Below are 24,613 nucleotides of genomic sequence, written 5' to 3'. Positions count from 1 at the left end.
TGTGATCCACAGTGTGCATTTTGTCTCCCTACATATATCTCTGAAGGATAACATGCAACTAGTGGCCCATGAAGTGAAGCTAGCAAGTGAGAATAGAAAAAAATACATGCATTGAATCAAGCCACAACTGCTTGTGATGCATAGTGAGCATTTTGTCTCCCTACATATACCTTTGAAGGATAATACGCAATGGGTGGCACATGAAGTTCTTGCCCATATTATGTTCTTGCCTTGTGTAGGATTTTTTTTATCCCTTCAACTAAATTATATGTCGCTAAAAGAGAAACTTAAGAATGTAATCACACCCTCCGGTATGAGAGACATTGGGAAAACAATTTAACCATTCGCAGTTTCTTCAGCTGCAACATGTGCGCTTTTAGACTGAAACTGGGAGTTTCTTTCGCTTGTAGTGTTTCCCTTCCCTGAGATTTGGTCTATATTCCTAATAAGCCCCATATACACAACAGTCCAACATGAACTGCACGCTTGTTGATCTTTTGTAGATTGCAACATTTCAATTTGGATGAAGAAGGTCACTTAAGCTATTCACAACCTCCTGTCAAACATGCTCTTATGGTTCCAATAGGCAATATCCTAGGGAAAAAAGTGTATTCAGGCACATCATATGTCAATTTGTAAATACGTTTCCCACTGTAGCACCAGCGAGATAATCAGTAGAACAGTCACACACAAGCATGTTGTTATTTCACACTTTCAAAGCAAGAAAATTCCAAGGTCTACAGAAGTATATATTTCATGCTTCATACAAAGCATCAGCGGCTGATCAATGTACAAATGCAGAATACTAAGAGAGAATCCTGGCTCTTTAGAAACCCTGCAGAAATAAAAAAAAGCCAGATTGCTTCAGAAGCTTGAAGAAGGATCGTATGTAAATTATAAATTAGCAGAGATCGAAATTTAATTGTTTGCTTAATGTCACATAGCAGGGCTGTAAATGAACGTCTCTCCTTCAAGGCAGATCGCAGTGCTAGAGATATATTCCGTGAGTCTAGGATAGAGATAGGACTCTTGTGTCTTGCCTTGCACTCCAAGATGATCCTTGTACGCCTATATATACTCGCCCGAGCTCCATACAACATCGAACATATTCCACATATCTCTCTCCCTCTCTATCGTTCTACATGGGATCAAAGCGGCGCCGATCCTAACCTAGCCGCCACCCAAGCTTCCGCGCCGTGCCGCCCCCTGGGAGGCCGATCTCCATGATCTACTCCGGGGGCCGCGCAACCCTTATGAGGGTTCGTCCGCTGATCCGTTGATCCGCTGTCCTCGAGTCTTTTTTTTCCAATCCCTAGATTGGTTTTCTTTTTGCTCTGCCGGTCGCTCGACCGGCGTTTTCTTTTTTGGTTTTGCCGATCATAGATCGGATTGAGTCGCCCACCGCCGCCGTCCCCACGCGCCTCTACTTCAACCTCGGCATCGACACTACACCGGCTCTTCCCCATCATGCGCCCTACACCGGCCACCGCGGTCGATTCGCTGGCTGGCTGCAGCGCCTGCCTTGGTAGGTTGCCGCGGCCGGCTCGCCCGCGTCGTCTCCGCCTCGGCCGGCCCGCCTCCATCTACCGTGGGGCATGGCTACACGAGATGCACATGGGATGCCGTTTGCGTCGCAGTCGGCCGCCCTCGCCTGCACGGTCTCCATCGCCGGTCCGTCTTCGCCGACATCGCCCGGGACTACACCGACAACGCCGCAATCAACTCCGATATGCGCGTCGTCCACGCCATGGTGCGCGTAGCGCCACCGTCGGTCTAATCAACAGACCGCGCGCACGTCTCCGCCAAGCACGTCCCCGAGCACGCGCCTACCACCGATCGAGCTACGGGCTGCCGCTGAGTCGCCCCTTCGGACCGCAGCGCCGCCGTCTTTGGTCCATGCTACCGGCCTCCGACGCGCCTTCCAAGGCGTGTACGTTGCTGGTGGCCACCCGCCGCTGCATCGACTCGCGTCCTGCAGCTACGCCGGCCCCTCGGGCCGAGACGTTGCCGCACGCAGTCTACTTCGTTGTCCCCGCGCACCGACGTTCCAGGCTAGTACCGCGCCGCCCCATCGGCGCAGGTCGCCACCGTCAGCGCAAGGTCTACGTCAAGCCGCCGGGTTCCTCCTCGCCAACTTCGAGTACCGCCGCCGCACCTCCACAGGTACCCCGCATGACCACTCCGGTCGTCGCAGGCCTCGCCGACCACCTCTACGGTCTAGGCATCCAGGCATGGTCACTCCCGGTCACCGCTGGTTTCGCCGCCTTCTACGTCTCCGTCCACCACGACCTCGCGGTCCATGATGGTCCCTTCCCTCGCACGCCCGGTATTGGCAACACCGACGCGTGCCTTCGTCCCCGACGCGTCCCCGAGCCTGGCAAGGTCGGGCCATCGCCTCGTCTTCATCGGCTTCGACAACGTCTTCATCGGCATCGACTCTTCTACGACTGTCTCGACCGCGTCGCCGACTTCGTCTTTGCGTACTCGGTTCTGGCAAAACCGGAGTATGCCTTCGTCCCCGACGTGCGCCTAGTTCTGACAAAACTAGGGCAGCACCTCGTCCTCGACGGCTCGGACTACATCGACTTCGGCATCGACAACCTCCACGACTGCCTCGACGCGTCTCTATCACTCTCCTCGCGCACTATGCGCTTGCGGCTTCATGTGCGGCTACCTCGACACCGGCACCCGACCACGACATCGACCACGGCATCCCCTCGCGCGGCTACCCCGACCAATGTTGCAGCACCCACGCTCTCGGCTACCTCGACATCGGCACAAAGGACTATCATCTCGCATGAGCACCTCAGCTTCTTCTATAGTACAAGCATCCGCGACGTGACATCATCCACGACGCTCCCGCTACGACTGCGGGGGAGTGTTAGCCTTCTGGGGTCCACTTCGGTTTATCTCCAGTCTGACCGTCCATGTCGTTCATGTTGTTCACGACGCTCCCGCTACGACTGCGGGGAGTGTTAGAGATATATTCCGTGTACGTATAAACGGATAGTCTAGGATAGAGATAGGACTCTCGTGTCTTGCCTTGCACTCCAAGATGATCCCTGTACGCCTATATATACTCGCCCGAGAGGCTCAATACAACATCCAACATATTCCCTATATCTCTCTCCCTCTCTATCGTTCTACACGCAGAAGCAATAGCCACCATAAGCACTGCTTCCGCCGCAGCGCTCTCTGGCCGATCCCTCCGAACTGTCTCCTACGTCTGAATATCGAGCCTGTTCCCCTCATCTTGCTGCTACGCCGTTCATTCCTAGTCTCTCCCGGCCATCCACAGCTCCACTGCCACCCACCCGGAGGGAGCCGACCTCCGCAAGCCCCCGGAGGTCTTCTTCGTCCTCTGCGATGACTGGTTCTTGCCTTCTTGGACGCCAGTAATTGAGGGATTTTCTGTCTGAATTTTTTAGCTAATCGAACTTTGTTCATTGCACACTCTGCTCATATTTTGGCTTGTTTGGTTTCATTATCTCTCTTGTTGGCGGTCTTGGAAATTTCATGTCGACTCAGTGTGATTAAGTCACGGGCAATACATATTACAACTTGAAAATACATAGCTAGTTTCAATCTTAATACAGAATTTTACAAGAACAGGTAATGCAAATATGCAATTGTGCAAAGCTGGCATAAGCTAACTGTATAGCCAAGCACATACACGACAAATGCTGCTTAGTCTTTCTTGTTTTTAGTACAAAGCGGCGAGTGATTTTTTGTATTACAAGGGTAATAACCCTTTTCGGACTATTATTGTGAAACGAGGCAAGCGCTGCAGCGCTCGGATCCATGATTTCAGTGATTTGGCTATTCCTTTTTTTTTGTTGGAGTCAAAGCAAATATAGCTTCAGCTTATGTATGTAATGCACTATAGGTTTCTGCCATACTTCCTTGAAAATATGCAGGCAGTTCCCTGAAGAATGGAAATAAAGTAGATTTCACGCTATTGTCCTCCCAACCTAGTTTCTGCCACCAGTCATTTTTGCCGAGTATGAGTGGCGCACTCTCTTCTTTTAGCAACCTGGTTGGCAGTTTCTCCAGCATACAACACTCGTACACAACCAAGCGCTGCAAGCACGGGAATGAGAGTGTGTCATCACATATGTTGTGCAGGTTCATGAGAACACTTAGTCCGAGTACCTTGAGACGAGGAAATGGAGCCGTGGCAGCACATGACAAGGGTCCTTCGTCATCATCAGTACTCGCTAACTCCAACACTGAATAACAATCAACCACATATACCTCCTCTAGGCAGGGCAACTGCTTGATCCATGTGATTGTCCTGATGCTGTGGCAGCCTTCTATCTGTAGCGTACGAAGTAAAGGAAGGCAAAGATGAGGCACCACCCCTTTCCATACGATACTTTTCAGATTTTGGAGGTTCTTCAATCGGAGCTCATCAAGGATTTTAAAGTACCAGTCTGAATCCATATCCGTTTCACCTATCAGCAAGCTCTCCAAGCTTTCTATTCCATACAATGCTAAGGTATCAAGCTGGCATGCCCTTGTTTTGCTAACGAGTGTAGGTGACATATGGAGACGTCGCAAGCCTTCAACCCCTTGTATATCAAGAAATCTCAAGGGCAGGTTGAAAATTCTGTGAAGGGACTCACAATCAGTAACCGTGAAGCCAAGAAATTGTAAGAATGCCAAACTCTCCAACTCCTCAATGTATGCCCGTGTTTTTTCCTCTGGAAAAGGACCGCTTTTGTACATATCAAGCACCCTCAGCAGACTTAGTGCAGATATGGTCCCATCTGGGATAGTTTTCAATTGATCTGTATATCCTAAATATAGGTACCTCAAACTTTTCAAGAACTGCAGCTCCACTGGGATCAATTGGAGTGGCGTTTCCGAAAGATTAAGGTACTGCAAGTTTACTAATGCTCCAATATCTGATGGGAGTTGTTGAATACTAGTTCCCATTAGACTCAAGTGAGTGAGAGATGGAGTACTTGTAAAAAGGCCTGTAGGAACCTTGCAAATCCTCAAGTTTCTGTCCAGTACCAGAGTCAACAACAGGCGAGCTGCACAACTGCGAGCATGAGGAATGGCAACATCACTCTTGTTCCTAAGGGAAATTCTTTCGATACTACTGCTCCACTCTTGTGGCTCCACCTCTTCCCCACGGTGACGGACTAGCCAGTTCTTATTTGGTCCATCTCCTTGTTGGGTTGCTACAATCCAAAGAGCTAGATCTCGGACGATATCATGCATCCTCACATAACTTTCCCCTCTAGGATGTTCTTCCAACAGGCAAGCTCTTTTTAAGCACCCAAGAACGGAGTGTCCTCTCAAATAGTTGTTCCTGACATCACCATCGTCAACTATTAATCCATGGCTCATCCAAAAATCTATTGTATATGGCACATACACACAATCATGTGTAGTCAAGACAACGAAAAGAAAACATTGCTTCGTCCTCTCATCTGGCAGTTGGTCATAACTAACATACAGTACATGGTATAGGTCACTTCCTGCATCTGGAACTTTGTGGAACTGAGACTGTTGAAGCAACATCACGGTATGTTCCCATTCATGTTCACTTCTTTTTGATGCCATAGCCTGCCCAACTATCTTGAGAGCTAGTGGGAGGCCTCCACACTTTTCCACAATCCTCTTGGCATAGCCTTTGATTTGAGAATTACTGTTGGTTAGTTTATCGCGGCCCGCATTTACTTCAAAGAGACTCCACGCTTGGTCAGACTTTAGCCTTTGTAGCACAATCACATGAGCATGCGCTTGCATTCCATGACAGACATGTTGTAAACGTGTTGTGATAACTACCATCTGCCTATTCCGAGGGCCAACTTGTGTGGAACCTTGTGGTACGCCAACATTGACTAGGTCCAGCATTTGCCAGAGGTCATCTATCAACAACAGAAACCTCCTTTCCTTCAAGAAGTTGTAAATGGATGCAGATCTAGACATGCAGCTTTCATCCTGTCCCAATGCCAGGCCGAGCTGGGCTGCGATATTGTGCTGGACTGTACTCAGATGTTGCTGCTGACCTACTTCCACATAAATGACATGATCGAATTCATGCGCTTCTGCAGCGCCGCTGAAGACGTTGTTTAATTGCTTAAGTAGAGTTGTTTTGCCCGCACCTCCCATGCCACATATCCCAATGAAACTCATGGTGCAGCCTTGTTTGATGTCACCAACAATCTTGTCTCTGTACTCAGTCTGCCCCACAATGTTAGGTGGCAGAGGTAGCTCTCTGCCAACTGGGGGAAGCAAACTGAAGATACTACCATCCCGTGGAACTATTTTGTTTAGCTCGTCGGCATCACTCTTCGTCTTGGCAGCAGCTTTGCCAATCCTATAGTTGAAGAAACAATTCCAGGAGCAACCAAAGAAATGTATTTTCCTTCCCTCATACTTATTGTTGATCATGTACGATTCGTCTACGGCTGATCGAGCACTATCTATCCACCGTTGTGCTTGCTCTGTGAGTCTTTTGCTCTGGAGTTCACCCAGTTGAATTTTCTCCTCAATAGTGTCTTTGGCGTCTTTCAAATATGTAGTAGCCTTTGCTAGTCTACCAACACTAGTCTTGGGTTTCAGACAGTAGCTAGAGTGCCGCTTAATTGGCTTCCATATCTCATTTGCAAAGACGCCGACTACTGGGGAGAGTAGCACATGCAAAATCTGAGACATGGGGATTGCTGGCAAGAGCAAATGAAGGTATGTTCCAAATCAGTACAGGCTCGAGGTCTTAGAAAAGTATATTAAGACCAATTTTTCAGTGTTAAGCAGGTCTCTAATTTTCTATAAATGAAAATAACTGCCTTTACTTTAAGTTTTAACACAATTAGAAGTATGCGTATCCTGTGGATAACTAATGTAAGTATTATGATCTAATCAATCATCTATATTTATATGACATATGTTCTAGACTAATTTCCAAATGAGAAAACAAAAATAGTGCCTGATTATATTTGATTTGATAGCCAAAATTTTCTTGTCTGCTGTCGTACTGAAATAAAACAAATCTTTATTTTTTCCGCAAAGAGTGTTGTATACACGAAAACAATTTCATTTAATTCCAAACGAATTTTTTGACTGTAAAGCTCCAAAGTATGTGCTTTGTCCAATGTAGAATGTCATAATTCTCTGAATTTCATGGAAAACCTTTTGCAAGGAGGGAGCAATATATAGATCAGTACAGACAAAACAGTGCCCGCTGGTTGTAGTTGGAAGATATCGATCGGAACGGAGCTGATCAAGATTCAAGAGGGAGCAGCCTTCTGCTGCTAAACACCAACGGTTCTAGAGGAGCTGCTGACAAACGAAACTACTCTTGCTGGAGAAGGACAACAAGAAGACAGCATGAAAAATTTAGAAGCAGCTGGATGTGGTATCCACCTCATTCCTGACTAAATTATTGCATGTGGCTTAAAACAAACAAATGCCTTGATCTACATCTAAAGAAGATGCAGCTGGCGAGAGGCTGCCTCAAGATCAAAATCTTTATCTGGCAGTTGGCGAGAGGCCGATCCAAAAGCGTAATGGTCCATCTAATGGGCAGTGTGCTCTTTGCGGCCAGGCTGAAAACATTGACCACATTTTCTTTGCTTGCCCTTTGGCTCAATTCATGTGGAGTGTGGTTCGTTCTGTTTTAGCCGTTACCTTGAACCCTTCGTGTTTTGCTGAGTTTTGTGCTATTTCGAATAACTTTTCAGGCAAAACAAAAAAGGGTTCTTTGGATTCTTTTCGCTGCCATTAGCTGGGTGCTATGGACAACGAGGAATAAGTTTACAATTGAAGCTAAGTTCCCTAGACAACCTGCTGCCTGTACTTACCAGACTATGATACTTATGCAGCAGTGGAGGCCACTAATCAAGCCTGACGTTCTCCCTCCCCTCGACGAGCTGATCAAGATGCTGAAGAAGTCCTATGAGGAGACGGCCACCCCAGCTACCTAGATGTCTGCCCCCTAGTTATCTGGTGTTTAGTTTCATGTCGTGCTGCTTTGTTTAAACTTATGTTCAAGTGTAGCCTGAGGCTATGCTGTAAAACTAGAGCTGGTATCCCCAGTGTTTGTGTGTGATGCCGCCTGCGCCATCGGGCTCTATTAATTTAAAGCCGGGCACACGTTGTGCCTTCCGTCTAAAAAAAAGAAGCAGCAGCAGCTGCTATCCCACTAAGGGAGTAGTTTATTGGATAGAGGCCTGATGTGTGGGTGTGGTTCATGGCATGCTTTGTTCATCTTTTGGACAGAACCCAGTCGGTCTGTGTGTTAGTTCAAGCATCTCTCTCAGTTCGCAATCGGTATGTAGATTAGTTACCGGTTAGCCACCAGCTATGCAAGCATGACTTATTCGTCGTGCAACCAACACAATTAATTGTTTAAAATAACTTATCCGTGCATGGAGCTCTGACTTTTTTCCAATTATATTACTCACGTGACATTAATATTATGCATGCTAAATTGCTTCTTTCTCCGACTTTGCAACGGGTTCGGCCTCTGGTCACAATGACATGCTCCGCTTCACCAATAACAAACCTTTGCATTGGAAGTGGAGCTTGCAGAGTATCCTCTTGAGATAGCGGATTCACCATGCACTGCAGTAGCAGCTCAGCAACACTCACAAAATGAATCGGAGAAAGGGCGTCCCCTTGGCAAACACCATGCTGACAAGAAAATTTCTTTCCCTGTACATGTTCAATAACACTGCTAATGTACCAGTAGACATGATCATATCCAACGCAGCCACACTTATCATCCAAACCTTGACATGCAAGAACTTTCATGATTGATTGGTGCTCCACCGGTGTCAAACGCCTTGGCGAAATCTAGTTTCAAATGATTACCTCTTTACCAGATTTCTTATTGGTGCAAAATACCCATTCGACCATCCCATGCAGTCCTGTCTAGTTTTCGTTTTTAGGTACCCATACTGGTTATCATGGACCAAATCAAGAATTATATTTTGAAGACGATTAGCCGGTAGCTTTGTAAGCACTTTAAGACAAATATTTAGTAATGAAATGGGCTGATAATCATTTGCACCTTTTAGCGAAAGAACCTTTGAGATCAAGGTAATGAACGAGTTCGTTGATGCTCTGTAAATTAACTGTACCCTCACAGAAATCATGATAGAGGTGGTAAAAAAATCATATTTTAGATGCTCTGTACCCTCACAGAAATCATGACACTGGTGGTAAAATCATATCTTAGATACTCTGTAAATTAACTCACAGTAAAAAATATTTTATAATCGACAACATACTTTGAGAAACAAACCTGAGAACTCATCCGGCCCTGGTGACTTGTCAGATGACATGTGTGCAACCACATTGTCAATTTCTTCATGAGTGAAGGGACTAGACAAATCAGCCAGGTTATTCAAGGGAGTAAAGAATTGTGCGAAGTTCAGACTATGAGAAGTGGGAACCAAAAGACCCAGTCTGACATAGAATTGCTGCATTTTCATGATGATCCTCTGCCACTTATCCATCCTCCCTCTGCAAGGAAGCGGTGGAGTTTGAATGGTTGTCATTGAGTGGAAGACCGAGGTGTTTTCATCTCCTAGCCGAGCCCATCTAGCAGTACACCGTTTTCGCCAGTATTCTTGTTTACAGAGCAGAAGGTGCTGCAGCCGGTTTTTTTTACTATATTTTAAAAATTCCATTCCGAAAGATGCAAGGCATGTTCCTCTTCATACCCATCCCAAGAGTAACATAATATCATTGCAACTATGAATAAACGTTTGCAAAACCGAGAAATTAGTACTCCATGCTTTATCCTTTGCAGAGGAGTTTGAATTTTGCTGATAAGCTTTTTTGCACTGTCCCTAGGACAGTTAATATCCCACAACACTTTCACCTTGTCAAGAAAGCCTGGCGAATCAAATGATTCTCAAATCAAAGTACTTGCGCTTTAGGGATATAAGTGCCCACTGACACAACACATGGCACGTGATCCGAGGTAGGTTTAGCAAGATGTTTAACCAGTGTTGGGGCATTTTAGGGACCAGGCATGAGATGTGAAAACCCAGTCTAACTGAAGTAGAAGAGGGTCCAGTTGCATGTTATTCCAGGTGTAAGAACATCCCAAAATTGGAGCTCAATGAGACCTAAGACCTAAGTAACTAATTATTTTGTTAAATGTGGCAATGTCATTCAGATTGGCCCCTTGAGCAAATGCTCCTCGGTGAGGTCTTCTTGGTCTATGCTGCACTGCTCGATCCCTATTCGCTGCATAACTATCTGAAGAAATGCAGGCGTCAGAAGCTTTTGAAACTGAAGAAGCCTTGCGCCTGATATCTACAAGCTCTTGGTATTTATATCACGCATTATGGTGCCTGGTGCAACGACGGACTTGAGTTTGGGTCGATGGTGTCACTGTCTTACACTCTTACTTGCACCCCCACGTCTCAGCACCACTTGAGCAGCAGGAACAGCCAACTAAGCTTCATCAGGTATCACATGAAAATCGACAACTTTAGAATGGTCCTGAGAGTACTATCCCTCAGACAAATCGGCTAACTGCGTCTCCAGAAAGCCTAGCTGTGCCAGTTCCACCTCCGAAGAAGATGCCGATGATTCAGCAACATCAAGCAGCCCAAAACTCAGCTAATGTCAGAGCTTGGCGCCAAACTCTGCACATCATCAAAGCAAATCAGCTGACCAGTTTTGTATAACAGCAGGTTACCGAGGGCTATCCCCAAGATCTCTTCTTAGGATAGATGATCCTATTGATTGTGATCAGTTCAGCATAACCCCAAACAAGAGATAGAACTGCGTTACCAAAGCTTTCCGACAGAAACTGCACTAGGCCAGGCAAGCTCAAAATCTTCTTCATCCATAAGCTGACACAAGTCAGGAAAAGGTACAGGCAAACATAGCCGAGAAGTGTATAACATAGCACCAATGAACTGAATCAGAACAAGGAAATTAACAGGCAAGAAAACCATATCCCCACAGGCCCACACTGGGCCCAGACATGCACACTAGCGGAAGAACTACCCACCAAGCTCAGACTGTACATCAAAACACCTCTGAACCTGTAGTAGTAGCCGGAGTACCATTTGCTTCAACAATAACCGGAGTACCATTTACTTCAACAATAGGGATGGCCTCAAAGTTAGACTAAACAGCAGAGCTGGCTGTCGTGTGCGGATACACGGACATCAGGAGTAACACATAACCCCTTCATTTTTTCGGCAGTGGGGTGTCTCTCTCAAACTGCAAGAGCACAAGAACACCAAGGTTTTACCAAGGTTCAGGCCTCCCTAAGGCTAACAGCTCCATGGCATGCATGTCTGATTGTATTGCTTGTTGATGAATGAAGTCGCATGGAGTTTACAGGGGGGCGGGGGGTATTCCTTGCCGGGAGCTCTTGTCAAGGGATGAACTACTATTCGAGCCTCTGAGTTATCTATCTATATCTCTTCTCCAACTGTGGCTCTTCACCCCATGGATCCTCTATCTTCCATCTTTCTTTCCCCCCGTTCACTGCCTGGCCATGGTCCTCCTTTTATAACTAAAGGGGATACAACAAAGGCCTCGGGCTAGCACGTTACTAGCAGCGGATGGTCAAATCGTGACGAGACTGATTGATACGCGACAAAGGGGCGCCAGGCGACGGAGAGGCACCAGCGTCCTGTCTTGTCTCGTGACCTGGGCACACTTAAAGAAATGTGGTGGTCTATAACATTTTATCCGTGACACACTTGCAAAATGTCACTGATTCTGGACCAAAACGTCACAGCTTGCCTGAGGTCCTCAAAACCCATCAATGTGTGACAAAATGGTCAATTTGTCACAAAAACGTCACGGGGCAACATTTTTGAGTATGTACATGCCCATTGTAGCTATGTTTGATTTTAATTTTAGGCCGGTGATTGCGAAGATGTATTCATGTAGGATCCATCTGTCATATTATTTTTTCATTTTGTTCAAATTACTATGAAATCAAGTGTTTATCTTTTTTTTCAGAGGACAGCCTCCCATCTGACGTGCTAAAGCACTTCACTAGCGATGCTTCAACCGAAAGGCGAAAAACAATAATTATGGGCGGACGGGGACCAAACCACAAACCTCGACCCAGCCTCGTAGAAGAATCCGAACCACTACAGAAGCTGACGCTTGTTATACTGAATCAAAGAACAACTCTATTTGGCCAGAAAAATAATAACTGACGGCAGTGGCAATTGAACACACGATCTCGACTGTGGATTAGCACGTATAGTACTGACCAGTAGGCAATGAAGAGATTTACGAGCACTGGAATCGCGAAGTTCACAAGGCTGTACAGAGTATGAGTATACTAAAATTACAATCGCCTTGCTGACAGATGGAAAATGACACATGTAGTGCCGCCTTCATCTCTAACTTGGAGTTATAAAAAAAAAGAATAGCCAAAGGACATTTAGAATGAACCCAGTAGCTGTTAGTCCCAGTTTGTGGAATGTATTGTTCGTTTCGTTCAAATCAGATAGATTATGAACAATAGCTAAGCTTTGACTAGTGACGATCTCAATCAGATTCGAGTTAGTGTCATGTACTACAGCTGCAGCTCAAACTGAATTGTATTTTCAGGTATTACCGAAACCACAGGAATACTTGGGAGTACTTATAATTATTAGGTTCATTTACAATCTACCAACCAGCGGGAAGTAAGCTACTAACCAATGTGACAATGCCATTTATTCATTCAGTAAATTCAGCAAACACATTCGAAGACACATCAGAGAGTGGGGATACAAAGGTGCAGAGAGAGAGGGACTGACCTCTCATCTCTTCCTGGATCAGAGCTTGGAGGCGAAGCTCCTGGCCTTGTCCTCATCGCTCTCCTCAACAATCCCAACCTTCCTGCACGCGTCGGGGAACATGGAGACCCTGATGGAGGCGTAGACGGCGCCGTCCCACTTCCTGGCGGCGAGCTCCTCGGCGAGCCTGAGCGCCTCGGCGGCGGTCTCGGGCGCGCCGGGGCAGACGACGTCGACGAGGCCCATCTCCCTGGCCTCGGGCGCGCGGAGCTTCCTGCCGCGGAGCAGGACGTCGCGGAGCGCGTGCGCGGCGGTGACCTTGGCGCGGAAGAGCGCGACGAAGTAGGGCGGGAGGGGCAGGCCGAGGTCGACCTCGCTCATGTAGAGCACGCCGCGGTCGGCGCGCATGACGCGGTAGTCGTGGCAGAGCGCGAGGAGGAAGCCGCCGGCGGAGGCGTGGCCGGTGACGGCGGCGACGGTGGGCATGGGGAGCGCCAGCAGGTCGGCGGCCACGGGGCGCAGCGCGGCCACCAGCTCCCCGAGCCTGGCGCGGGAGGTGCCCGCCCACCCGATGTCGAGACCGTTGGAGAAGAAGCGGCCCTCGGCGACGGTCACCAGGGCCGCCCCCGGGCCGGATTGGGCCGCTTGCGCGGCGACGGAGGCGAGCGCGGCGCGGATGGAGGCGATGAGCGCGTGGCCCAGCCGGTGCTCGCCGTCGCCCGTGAGGGTGAGCACGAAGACGCGGCCGCGCTGCTCCAGCGTGCACATCGTGGGCGGCGGCGGCCTTGGGTTGTGTGTGGAGTTGGGTGTTGGGTTTGGTGGCGTGCGGAAGAGACGAAGTTTACCTGCCACCGGAACACGGGGATTGCGTGTGGGTTTTATCGCGCGGCGTCACCGGCAGCGTCAGCGGAGAACTCCACGAGCCGGCGGCCGGCTTCTTCTTACCGGCCGACGAATTGCGCGGCAGTTTAATCGGAATCTACTATCCACCGTAGCTCGACGATGTTACGGCCCGCCGGAGACATCATCGATGGCGTCACCGCTGACGCAAGGACCGATGCATCGGCTCAGGATCAGACGAAGCAGGGTACGTTGTGCTGAACGTTCGTGCCACAAACGAAGCCACCAACAGCTGCCATTTGTGGATAAGCTTTTCTTTAGATGATTACATTTTGTTTATGATAATGTTCAGCGGTACTACAAACCTGGACCAGTTCCCAGCTTCGGGTACCTGTCGGTTTCATGATTCATCAGTTCAACAACCAGAATTAACTATGATCTTTGATTCCCTCCAAAATACTCCCTCCTACTCCGTATCTGAATCAGCATGTTTGTCTAGACGTATCTTGATCATTTATTTATAGATAGGAGTAATATTCATCTACAACAATAACTCAATCAACATGAAATATATTTTCATTTTATATGCATTTGGTATTATGGAAGTTAATAACATATTATATATAAAATTTGACTTTGGCCAAAATTAATATGCATCATAAATTATGGAGGAAGTAAAATAAAAACTAAATTCAGCCAGTTGCAAAGCTTGCATCACCAGCGAATCCAGAGGAAATGGCTATGACCATCTTATCCATGACTCCAAACTTATGTGTGCAACTTGCACGTTCTGTCAATCCAAAAGAAGAGCTGAAAAGATTTTGATCCGGTACAGCGTATAAGCTAATGGCAATACTACAGGCAGCATAGAAACGAAACGCATAGTTCCAAGTGCATTGGTTTACAATAATACTGTAAAGTCCACAGGAGGTCACGCTGTTTGTTTGCAGTAGATGAATCCCGAGTGCGATCATCCATCTTAGGTACAAAATGGAACTAGTCTACTTCTGTGTAGCAGCAATTGTTAGCTTCTGAAATGTAATAGCTTTTGCCAATGGGAAAACCACTACTACAGAAAGGCAATTCTCATGGTCGAAATTCAGTTCGAGTGTACCAGTTGCAACTGCTCACAACACATTACCGAGTCTATTCATGCCAATATTATCAACTAACACATCCGAGTCACATAATTTGCACCTTCTCTGACATGGTCCAGCATGCTCAGGCGGGCAACTCGAGCTTTACGTTGTTCTTCCAACTGCAATGAGCAACATCAAATTGACCGTAAGCAAGGAGCATGTGCATGGCATGTGAAGTGCAACGACAATATGCAATTTACCTTAAGAAATAGTAGTAGAAGAAATCTGCATATAGACCTGTTTGGACCAAACCAGCAATCCAAGCTGAAAGGAGGAGGACATTAGGAAACAATACTTGTGACACGTGTATAAAAGTAATAAGAAAAAAAAACAGGAGTACAGAAAAGATGACTCACGGATCCATCTGCTTTGGTGGCCCTCAGTGAAGTAACGGTAAACCCAGTTTAGAATGTAGAATGCACGGTAGGCCCTGCAAAACAAGTATGTTTGGACTGTAAACTAACAAAAACAACTGCAGATGCAGTGACGCAATTCATCTTCAGAAGAATTTTGTTCTTGCTCTTTCATGTAAACGGTTTTTCGAGATTTTCAGCTAAAAATTTCTACAAAGTCACAGAACTAATTCAAATTTGACTACAATATTTATATATGAAGTAAACATAAAATAACCAACACTACTGGCTACACCTAATTGAAATTTGGGAGGACGACTTGCCAGGGTCAACGCGTCTACTGGCTACAGCTAATTGAAATTTGGGAGCACGACTTGCCTGGGTCAACGTGGCTACTGGCTACACCTAATTTAAATTTTGGGATGCATCAAGTCGGATGTGCCCTGATTCAACTCCAACATAATATATGGACTTAACATTTTGCTACAAAAGAACAAAAACTACTGGGGTTCAACTTTCTCCTGATCAAATAGGTCCAGCAAAACAAAACTACACATGTATATTAATGTATTATACATCTCAAACATAACATTTGGAGACTGGTATGGATGCATTGCCAAGTTAAGATGTCTAACTTACATTCTCTCATGTTTGTTCTGTTTCCCCTCAAATTTACATTCAGATATCATGTGAAAATTTAATAGTCTTTCTCTAACAGTTCAACACTTGACTGTGCATAACATGAATATCAAACACATAACTTAAGGCTAGTATTAAATTTTCCAATGAACGATCCACCACATGATGCTTTTGGACTACCTATGTTTATGCTACCTTCTGGAGACACACACATAAACCAATATCTTTTATGAACATAACATAAAATAAAAGTTATAAGAAGCATGAGATGAAAAGCAGTTCTTTTCTTTTTGTATAGGGAGATTGCCACATGAATTGCCTATTTAGCGTAAAACACGTACCCGAGAAAGAGAACATATTGTCCAGTCAAGTTATCCACATTTCTGCTTCTCTGGAGCAGAACTAACTGAGGGAGAATTGCCACTGCCTCCAGGTAAATGGAAAATGCCCAGCATATCTGCATAGTGACAACATTTTAAGAAAAGTTCAGGCGCCACAATAATGAATTATCAGAACAGTTTGGTCACACTTCACTAATGTGCTACTATGGGTCACCAAGTACCTAGAATCCCAGCCAAGACACGAACACGGACATGATTCCCTAAAACTGGTCACATACAGTATAAGATAAGCTGAATTTCTGGCTACTGTACATTGTGGTGGGCAGTGTACAGAAGCCCTAAAGGTTTAAAGTTCCAAATGCATCACATAGACATTCTTCAATTTCTGTTTAGCTAGCTCAACTTTCCTAGACTGTTCTGTCCAGTGAATCAAATTGCTAAGTGATGAGATCGACCACGAATTTGTCAGATTTGAGCCATGTAATAAGACCATCATAGCAACGCATTAGTCATTACTGCATAAAGAAAAGTTCCCCTACTTGTGTAAGGTCAAAGTACAAAATGAGTTTAGCAGTGTGGCTCCACTGGACATACTCAGCTGTGTGTCAAATGACAATGTCACATAGGGAGCAGTAGCTAAGTTACGATCATAGTTAAATTAACAGTTCACGATAACAAGACGGGCCCTGAACGGCCCTACTAAACGTAAAATTTCTTATAGTAGCATACAGATTTAGTAAAACGAATTGCATCATCACACATCTCGTAACACCATCAGTCAGTCGATCGATCAAATAATGCAGCAGCCAACCAATCCGGTGTAGATCGATCGGAGAGATTTTTCACCTCGCGGATGGTGAAGCGGTCGTTGAAGATGAGCGCGAGCACGAATGCGGCGGCGGCGAGGAAGGCGTGCCTGAAGGTGTCCTGCTCCCTGTCGTAGGTGCGGCGCACCTGCGGGTGGCGGCGCATGTACCAAACAATCGCCGCCGAGGTGGTGATGAAGACGAGCTTCATGACGGTGTTGTAGAGCGAGATGTAGTCGGTGAAGAGGTCGAGGTAGCGCGCCACGAAGACGGCCAGGTACAGCTCCTGCGTCTTCCTCGACACCCCTGCGCCAGATCCGTGTGAGCGGCGGGCGGAGGAATCGGCCACGGGAACGAAACCCTAGCGATGGGAATGGATGGAGTTTATATTACCTGAGCAGGACTTGTTGGCGTAGATCTTGAGGAGGAGGACGATGACGGAGAAGAGGTGGGTCATGTCCCCCAGGAAGCGGAAGGCGTTCATGGCTGCGGCGGCGGCCGGCGGCGGCCCGGCGGCGGTGGCTAGGGTTTATTGGGAGCTCCAGATGCGGAGGGGGAATGGCCGGGAGGAGCCGAGGTGGGGGGGGGGAGGCCAGCAATGGAAGGGAAGGGAAGGTGCGTGATCCCTGTCCGGAGCGGTGGGGCCCAGTGGTCAGTGGCCGTGGGCCTCGAGAACCAGGTGGCGGAGAAGGAAGACGTGTCTGGGCGCGAGTGGGGCCCACGCGGCAGCGAGGGAGAGGCGGTTGTCCGACGGCCACGTGGGCTGCGCGGGAGGCCACGTGGCGCGACACCTCGCGCCTGCTGGAGTATTTGTTTTCTCTTCCCCAACTCTTCTTGACACTCTGCCACTCCTCACATGCGGTGCCGGTGCCGCTGATCGCTTCCGCCTCAATCCACCGCGTGCTCTCCTTTCCCGGACGACCCGCCGCGAGATCCGGCTCCGTTTCGGGGAGGGCGGAGGGCTCGTCGCATGAGCGTCTGATCGGCGGACGCCGCCATGGGCTGCGCTGGATCCACGCCCAAAGTCGATGGTATTCTGATTTTTTCTTCTTTCCTGCTTGCTTTCAGTTACTGTATTTCTTTCTTCTTGTTACCACCTGCTTAGACTAAGATCCTACCTGAATTGCCTTCAGTAACCCGCATCTTCTAAGGGGGTGGCAGTAGGGTTAAATCGTTGTGTTGATCTGCCTCCTCGGATTTTATCCACACAAGGGCTTCAATTGTACTGTTACCCGTTTAAATCGTCTTAGTTGATGTTCGAACAAGAATGGACGGTTCAAGCTATCGGTTCGCAAGAAACCCTGGAATTCAGCGCTGGAGTTTAATTATTTATTTTGCGACATAGTAGAGTAGCAGAATTGTTCGATGTTTCACTTCTTCTGAGCTGACAGCTGTAGCGGAGGTCCTGATGATCACTGTGATACGAATTGTTATTAGATTTGCTTGTGGAGAGTGGATTTTGTACATGCTTGTGTGCTCAATAATTTTTTGGTCCATGCTACTTTATTTTTGCGAATTGCCGTCTGGCTTATAGTTACACTGGAGTAATTAGTGAAATTTGATGGAGGTATCATTTGGATTTGGTCAGTACAAAGATAAAATTAGCGGTATACAAGTTTTCGTGGGGAAGCAACATTTTATGTGGCATGTACAAAAAAAAACAAAAAAATGTTAGTCGTGTTGGACAATCAAAATTTATCTTTTTTTACATGAGACACATAAAATATATTTTTTTCTAAAAACTTGTGTACTAACATAGAATTTCCAGATATACATGCTAAATTTTTTTGACACTTCAAAATCTATTTTCACACAACGAGTTCATATGCACCCGTGAGCTGAATTGGATTTCCCGACAAAAAGGTAGTACTAACTTGCAGATGTCTTGCAAAAGCAAACGTGACAGCTTATTCTTTTGATAGAATTGCGTCTCTTCGGATTAAGCACAATTTTCTTTTCATCAATCGCTAACAAAGTATCTTGTTCCCGGTACTTTATATCTAGCTATCTGTACTTTATATCTAGTTATCTGCACTTTATTAGGTGGAGCATTTCAGAAAGGCACACTCATTGCGCCAATGGTTGCTCTGCTTACTAGTTTAAGTGACCCGTCTTTTTCCCCTTGAATACTTGTCTGTTCAGTGTGCACTGATGTAGTGCGCCCTACCGCTTCTAGCGGTTGATTCCACTTCTGTAGAGAGTTCGGCGAGCTGGTATTACTTCTCTAAAATACGGGCCAAGTAACTGAACATGAACTTTTCCTTGTGCCTTGCAGAAAATTGTAGGATATATCAGTTTGGGAAAATGTTTGTGGATTTATGGATGCAGTTGTGTTGTAGGTATTACCGTGACGAGCGTGCATCCTGCTCTCATCAGCAATTACTGCACCAAAACACTTGCGTGTTGAATATTTTATATCGGCATATGTTAATATCATTTGCGTGGAGTTTCAAATTTCATATTACATGGTAACTTGTTGGTGCTTTTGGATTTATATTCTGTAATTAATTCAGAACATCTTCTCATTAATACAGAGAGCAGTAAGAAGCTAAGAAAGCCAAAGCCTTGGAAGCACAGTCAACCAATAACACCTGCGGAACTCAAGCAGATGTGTGATGAATTCTGGGACACAGCCCCACACTATGGTGGACAGAAAGGTATTTAGCTGTTTATACAAAGTTTGTTGGAAGTTAATATTCTGTTTTAAGGTGAGGACTGAGGAGTTATCAGAATTGTTCCCACTTGGGTGGGTGGGTTCAGCAACGTTGTGTGTAAGACTTCTGTCGTTTGATCGATACTGCCGTCGCTGTTAAAGTTTGCGACAGATATATATCTTTGATCTCGGTATATGTACTTCATTTGCTCTGTTTCAATGGTCGCTATCTTGTATATTAAATTTGATCTGTCCAAGTAAAGTCCTTCAAAGAGAAAATTTCAGGACATGTTAACTTAGATATAATAAGAATTTCATTCTTAAGAGTTGATAGTGACCCCTGACTCCATAATTGTCTTGTTTCTTTATGAAGCAGAAGCAGATGTATAATGGTCTTGAACTTTGAACACAATTCTTTAACTGTTGCAAGCTAGTTTTACCATTCTGGCATTGGTGGTGACTTACCATCTATTTCTACAGAGATCTGGGATGCACTCAGGGCTGCCGCTACAGAAGCTGACTTGACTCTTGCACAGACCATAGTGGACAGTGCTGGAATCATCGTTTCGAATCCCGATCTTACAGTTTGTTATGATGAGAGAGGTGAGCCTATCTTCGGTCAGAATCGTTTCATCTTTGCAAGTTGCACTGCTATTGTTCAAGTGTTTTTTGTCTCTAGACTTAGAATCTGCATTAATTCAGTGTAAGCTGCGATGCAGGTGCCAAGTACGAGCTGCCTAATTACGTTTTGAGCGAGCCAACAAATCTGATACGGGATGGCTGAATAAAAAATTGCAGCATCAGCACAAAACATATCTCTGGTGCGAAACGATGCGCATTTAGCGGTGCACATTTGAGAAAAGTACATAAATATTATAGATGTATGTAAATTGTGTGAAATCGCTCATGTGGGCACTTGCTCAGCGTCATATTCACATCCATAAATGACAGAATGTCCTATGCTCACTATAATTTATGTTATTGCTAGGCACTGTTGCACTGTTGTAATATTTCACCTATATTTGTACTTCTTTCCCTTGTGCTGCAGAACAGGTACATCGTGAAGACTTCAATGCAGGTGCTGGTGCACCAATACTGCCACTGACTTTGATCCTATGGTGCACTTGCTGTTGCAACCTGATTTTTTTTTAATGTCAAACCATGTAAGGGTTGATCAAATTAGAGCTTATATTTTTCTTCTGTTGGTGGACTTTGGTGGACTCCACTTGCTGTTGGTGGACGTGGAGTCGTGGACCCTTATGAACATCAAAATCGAAAAAAAAAGAACTAAATAAATTGAGAACTATGGCATAAATCGTGCACTTATGCAGGTATGTGCATGTCAAATTTAAAATTAAAATACAAAAAACTTATGTGAAAAGAAACAAATGTATAAGGACAGGATACATACTTATGCAGGCCATTTTTTTCTCTTCTGTGTAGGCCACATGCCATCTCCTCTCTTTTCTTTTTTTTGCGGGGGATGCCATCTCCTCTCTTATGTAGGCATATACAATATTTTTATGTGTGTGACTACTATTTTATAAAGCTTTGAAATATGATTGTCGAGATTTTTTTTAATTCAGGTCCACATAGACCAATGTTCACCGTTGTATTGTTATGTTTGACTAATTCCTAAGTTATTTATGACATTGTGTTAAGACTCTGGGAGGGGACGGCCCCAAACGGAAGTACCACCTAGTTAAGTGAAGTGGGAGGTCTGGGAGTCCTTGACTCTAAGAATATGAATATCGCTGAAATGGGTTTGGAAGCTGTACCATATTCATCTCATCATCTGGGCACAATTCATTAGATGCAAATATACATATACGGCTGATATCTTCGCTTGCGCGAGCCAACCGGGCTCGCCTTTCTGGAAAAGCCTACGTCAGATCAATGACTTGTTTACGATCAGGGCTAAACCCAAGGTTAAAAACGGGCAACAGACCAAATTCTAGTTTGACAGATGGACAGGCGGTGTGTCACTGAAGGATTGATTCCCTCTTATCTTTAGCATCTATGACAACCATCGGATTTCGGTTGCATAGGCCTGTGAAGGGTAGACACACTTGCGGCTTAGATGAACACTCGATAGGCAAGGTAGAGCTGAGTGAGAACAGCTGCAGAACTTCATAGATAGCACACACCTCTCCCCTGGCCTAGATAAGCTCTTGGTTGTTGGACCCGTCTGGGGAATACACGGTTAGCTCAATGTATGACAGTGTTATCTTACGGAAGCTACCCCTTAAGATACGCATCTTTACCTGGCAGTTGGCGCTGGAATTTACTTTTAGCTTTCTGAAACTGTTTGCTTTCAAACTCTTTAACGGCGACCTGGTCCCGGTAAATGCCATTAGGCCATGTTGCAGGGTTTGTCCATGCCACCATGCAGGTCAGGGTCGGCGATGGCACATGAGCCATCTTCTGGACAGGCCGTTGGGTCAACGGGCAGGCCATCTAGTATACTTGGAGTTCTGATTCTTATTTGTGAGCATTTTACAATGTTATTGACCATAATGTCATCCTATAGAACTTTCTTCTCTGGAAATTTCAGATGGTGTACTGAGTTCGTAAATATGCATATTGAATTGTTTTAAAATTTAATCAAATGGTTCTCCTTTTCAGTCATTGATGAGTAAGTGGACCTGGTTGGGGTTTTTTTAGCAACAGGGGTCATACAATTTAGCTGGCAAAATAGTCGACTCAAAACAAATTTGAGACTGAATGCGGAGCTTACAACTTCTAGGATTTGACTGGATGCAAAGCTAAATGTAATAATGGAATCCATCCTAATGTGAAAAATAATGGCTTGCTCAGGTTCTAGAAAATAGCAGGAGTAAGGATCAAATAATGAATGAATAACAGTAAGTTAACCAGTAAGTTGTCGTAAGAACCTGCATGATTTAGATGCCATGCATGCTCACATCAGACTTAGCATTGATTTCAATTTTTTCATTAAACCTTATGAGTCCAGAAAATATTTGGCCACGCTAGAGTGAAATGCATACCTGATTTACTAGCCAGAAATAATACGGTTTGAGTACCACACTTGAATCGGAACAGCACAACCATTTGAAAAAAAAAAAAAATAATTAGAAATAATTCGGTTCCCATATAGTAGATGAACTCAATACACCATTTGAAATTCTTGGTAATGGACAAGAAAATTCTAGAACATTATGGTCAACAAAAGCTCAAGACAGCAACCTAGAAATTTATCAGTCTGGACAGAATTCAATTAGTAGGACAGCTCAAGTAGAACAAGAACTAAAAACAAACTGCGATAGAATAAGTGATATAGTGATGTACGGTGCACAGTTTTGTAGGTTATTCTCTTACCCTAAGGCTGCATAATATTTGAAACCATAAATGGAAGGCCGTGCAGGTTTCAAAAAAGACAACAATACTTTTTTATCCTCTCTTTATTTTCTGCAATATACAAGAGTTCTAACAAGTGGGCACAGTATGTAGTACTACATGACACAAAGCAGATTAAATGACTAGGTTCACTTACAGAACTATGCATAGCCTTGGAAACTCTTGGCTAACCAACATTGTTCAAAGCCCAAACAGGCATGCACCCGGACAACAACATACATGAACAGCAAACTGTAGACAAAAGAGTTTTGACATTTCCAAGCCAGTGCCATAAATTAGAAGATTAGGTCCATAGCGGCCACCGGTTATGTTTCCGTGCTAGATTGAGAAGCTGCAGTACTACGAGTGACCATCTGATGGCCAATCCGCAAAGCAGGGAGTATAAGGCATACCACCCAAGAATTCTCCAGAAGTGCAGATAACATGCACTTTCTGATTATCCATATCATATGACACTGTCATCTCCTTCCGATCAGTAAGGAAAATCAAATTACGTTCCGGGTGAATTGCAAACATCGTATAGGACTCGGTATTTTTGCGATGATGCCTTCCGAACAGTTCCAAAACGTTAACAGTGTGCTTCAAGGTCCACTTTCCACTGTCATAATCCTCAAGAACCCAAACATAGAGTTGACAGTCAGAATAATTATTTATCTGCCACGCATAGAAGTGTCCCTGAGAATGACCAGTGGAACCGGGAACACCAAAAGTATCACTGCTGCTTACATATGGCAGTTTAAATTTCCTGCAAACTTTCCCCTCGGCATCGACTGTGGCTACCCAAGAATAAAGGGTAGTCATATGCATAGTCCCATTCACGAAGGCACATTCCCGATTCCCAACCGGAATAGTTTGGTCACCCCACTCATTCTGCACGGAAGTCCATCGTCCAGTTTGTGATGAGTAGATGGCTACCTCTGCAGTTTCGCAAACACTTCTCTGGGGCACAAACTGTTAGGATTGATCTCCACCGCACCAGAGCCCAACGGCTCTGGCACGACCCCTTGACCTCGTCCGCGCCCTGATCGGGGGCGCCCAACCGTTCGCTGGTTGGTGGGCCCCTGTCGCCTGCACTATATAGAGTGGTGGGGGCCAGTGGCACTCGGTACGAGGTTGCCCTGAGCTGCCACTCGCCCCACCAGACGACCCACCGATTAGGGTTAGTGCAGTGCCGACGGGAAGCTCCGCCGCCACCTCTCTCGCTCGACCTCACGCCGTCATTGTCGCCATCACCATGTCGACTTCGACGGGTTCGTCCTCCTCGCAGGGACAAGGTAAACCTCACAGACCCGCAGTATTCCACCTTACCCGGCTAAGATCTACACCTAGACGATTCTAGAGATCAAACATTGGTATCAGAGCCTGCTAGTGTAGTAGATCTCATGTTTTCGGGTAGAAATGTTCATACAAACCCTAGATCGATTTCAAAATCCCCACAGTACAAGAGAGCAGAAAGAAATCCTCACCGGGCAGAGCCTCGTGCTCGCCGGCAAAGAAAAGAAAGTCCACCCCACTGGCCGCTGCTGGTCACGGTCGCCGGCGGCTGCTACTGCTCGCGGTCACCGGCTGCTGCTGCCAGCCAAGGGCGCCGCCACATGAGCCGCTTGCCGGCGGTGCGCCCACCCACGGATGGACGCACGCACCGGCAAGAGGGCCATGGGGGGCGCCGCTCCTTCATGTCTCCGCCATGGCTGTCGTTCTATGGTGGTGGGAGGAAAAAGAAAAGGGAGGGG

At 45.9% G+C, this 24,613-nt stretch overlaps 3 protein-coding genes across 6 annotated transcripts; 1 reads left to right on the top strand and 2 right to left on the bottom strand.

Annotated features, from left to right (window-relative positions):
• Positions 1 to 595: 595 nt before the first annotated feature.
• On the bottom strand, positions 596 to 13,668 carry LOC124701492 (enoyl-CoA delta isomerase 2, peroxisomal-like). Of its 4 annotated transcripts, XM_047233563.1 has the most exons (3): positions 12,753 to 12,866; positions 4,153 to 6,680; positions 3,263 to 4,080 (listed from the first exon to the last, which is right to left on the bottom strand). In XM_047233563.1, exons 1-3 carry the CDS (start codon positions 12,757 to 12,759, stop codon positions 3,865 to 3,867), a joined length of 2,751 nt encoding a protein of 916 aa, XP_047089519.1. In that variant the 5' UTR covers positions 12,760 to 12,866; the 3' UTR covers positions 3,263 to 3,864. The 4 variants fall into 4 exon arrangements, with proteins under 4 accessions (XP_047089520.1, XP_047089519.1, XP_047089518.1 ...); XM_047233564.1 differs by lacking the exons at positions 3,263 to 4,080; positions 4,153 to 6,680 and adding an exon at positions 596 to 835 and having other exon boundaries at positions 12,753 to 13,668; XM_047233562.1 differs by having other exon boundaries at positions 3,263 to 6,680.
• A 945-nt stretch (positions 13,669 to 14,613) lies between these two features.
• On the bottom strand, positions 14,614 to 17,401 carry LOC124695783 (ER lumen protein-retaining receptor A-like). The gene is made up of 6 exons (XM_047228597.1): positions 17,243 to 17,401; positions 16,890 to 17,155; positions 16,044 to 16,159; positions 15,067 to 15,140; positions 14,911 to 14,974; positions 14,614 to 14,829 (listed from the first exon to the last, which is right to left on the bottom strand). Exons 1-6 carry the CDS (start codon positions 17,331 to 17,333, stop codon positions 14,793 to 14,795), a joined length of 648 nt encoding a protein of 215 aa, XP_047084553.1. The 5' UTR covers positions 17,334 to 17,401; the 3' UTR covers positions 14,614 to 14,792.
• A 305-nt stretch (positions 17,402 to 17,706) lies between these two features.
• Positions 17,707 to 20,510, top strand: LOC124695780 (ubiquitin domain-containing protein 1-like). The gene is made up of 4 exons (XM_047228595.1): positions 17,707 to 17,880; positions 19,384 to 19,506; positions 19,983 to 20,105; positions 20,222 to 20,510. Exons 1-4 carry the CDS (start codon positions 17,847 to 17,849, stop codon positions 20,284 to 20,286), a joined length of 345 nt encoding a protein of 114 aa, XP_047084551.1. The 5' UTR covers positions 17,707 to 17,846; the 3' UTR covers positions 20,287 to 20,510.
• The last annotated feature ends 4,103 nt before the right edge of the window (positions 20,511 to 24,613 follow it).

This window comes from Lolium rigidum, chromosome 3 (genome assembly GCF_022539505.1).
Source record: "Lolium rigidum isolate FL_2022 chromosome 3, APGP_CSIRO_Lrig_0.1, whole genome shotgun sequence".
In the NCBI taxonomy this organism is placed as follows: Eukaryota; Viridiplantae; Streptophyta; class Magnoliopsida; order Poales; family Poaceae; genus Lolium; species Lolium rigidum.
The sequence above is the reverse complement of the archived record's forward strand: the minus strand, read 5'-3'. Positions and strand labels throughout refer to the sequence as shown.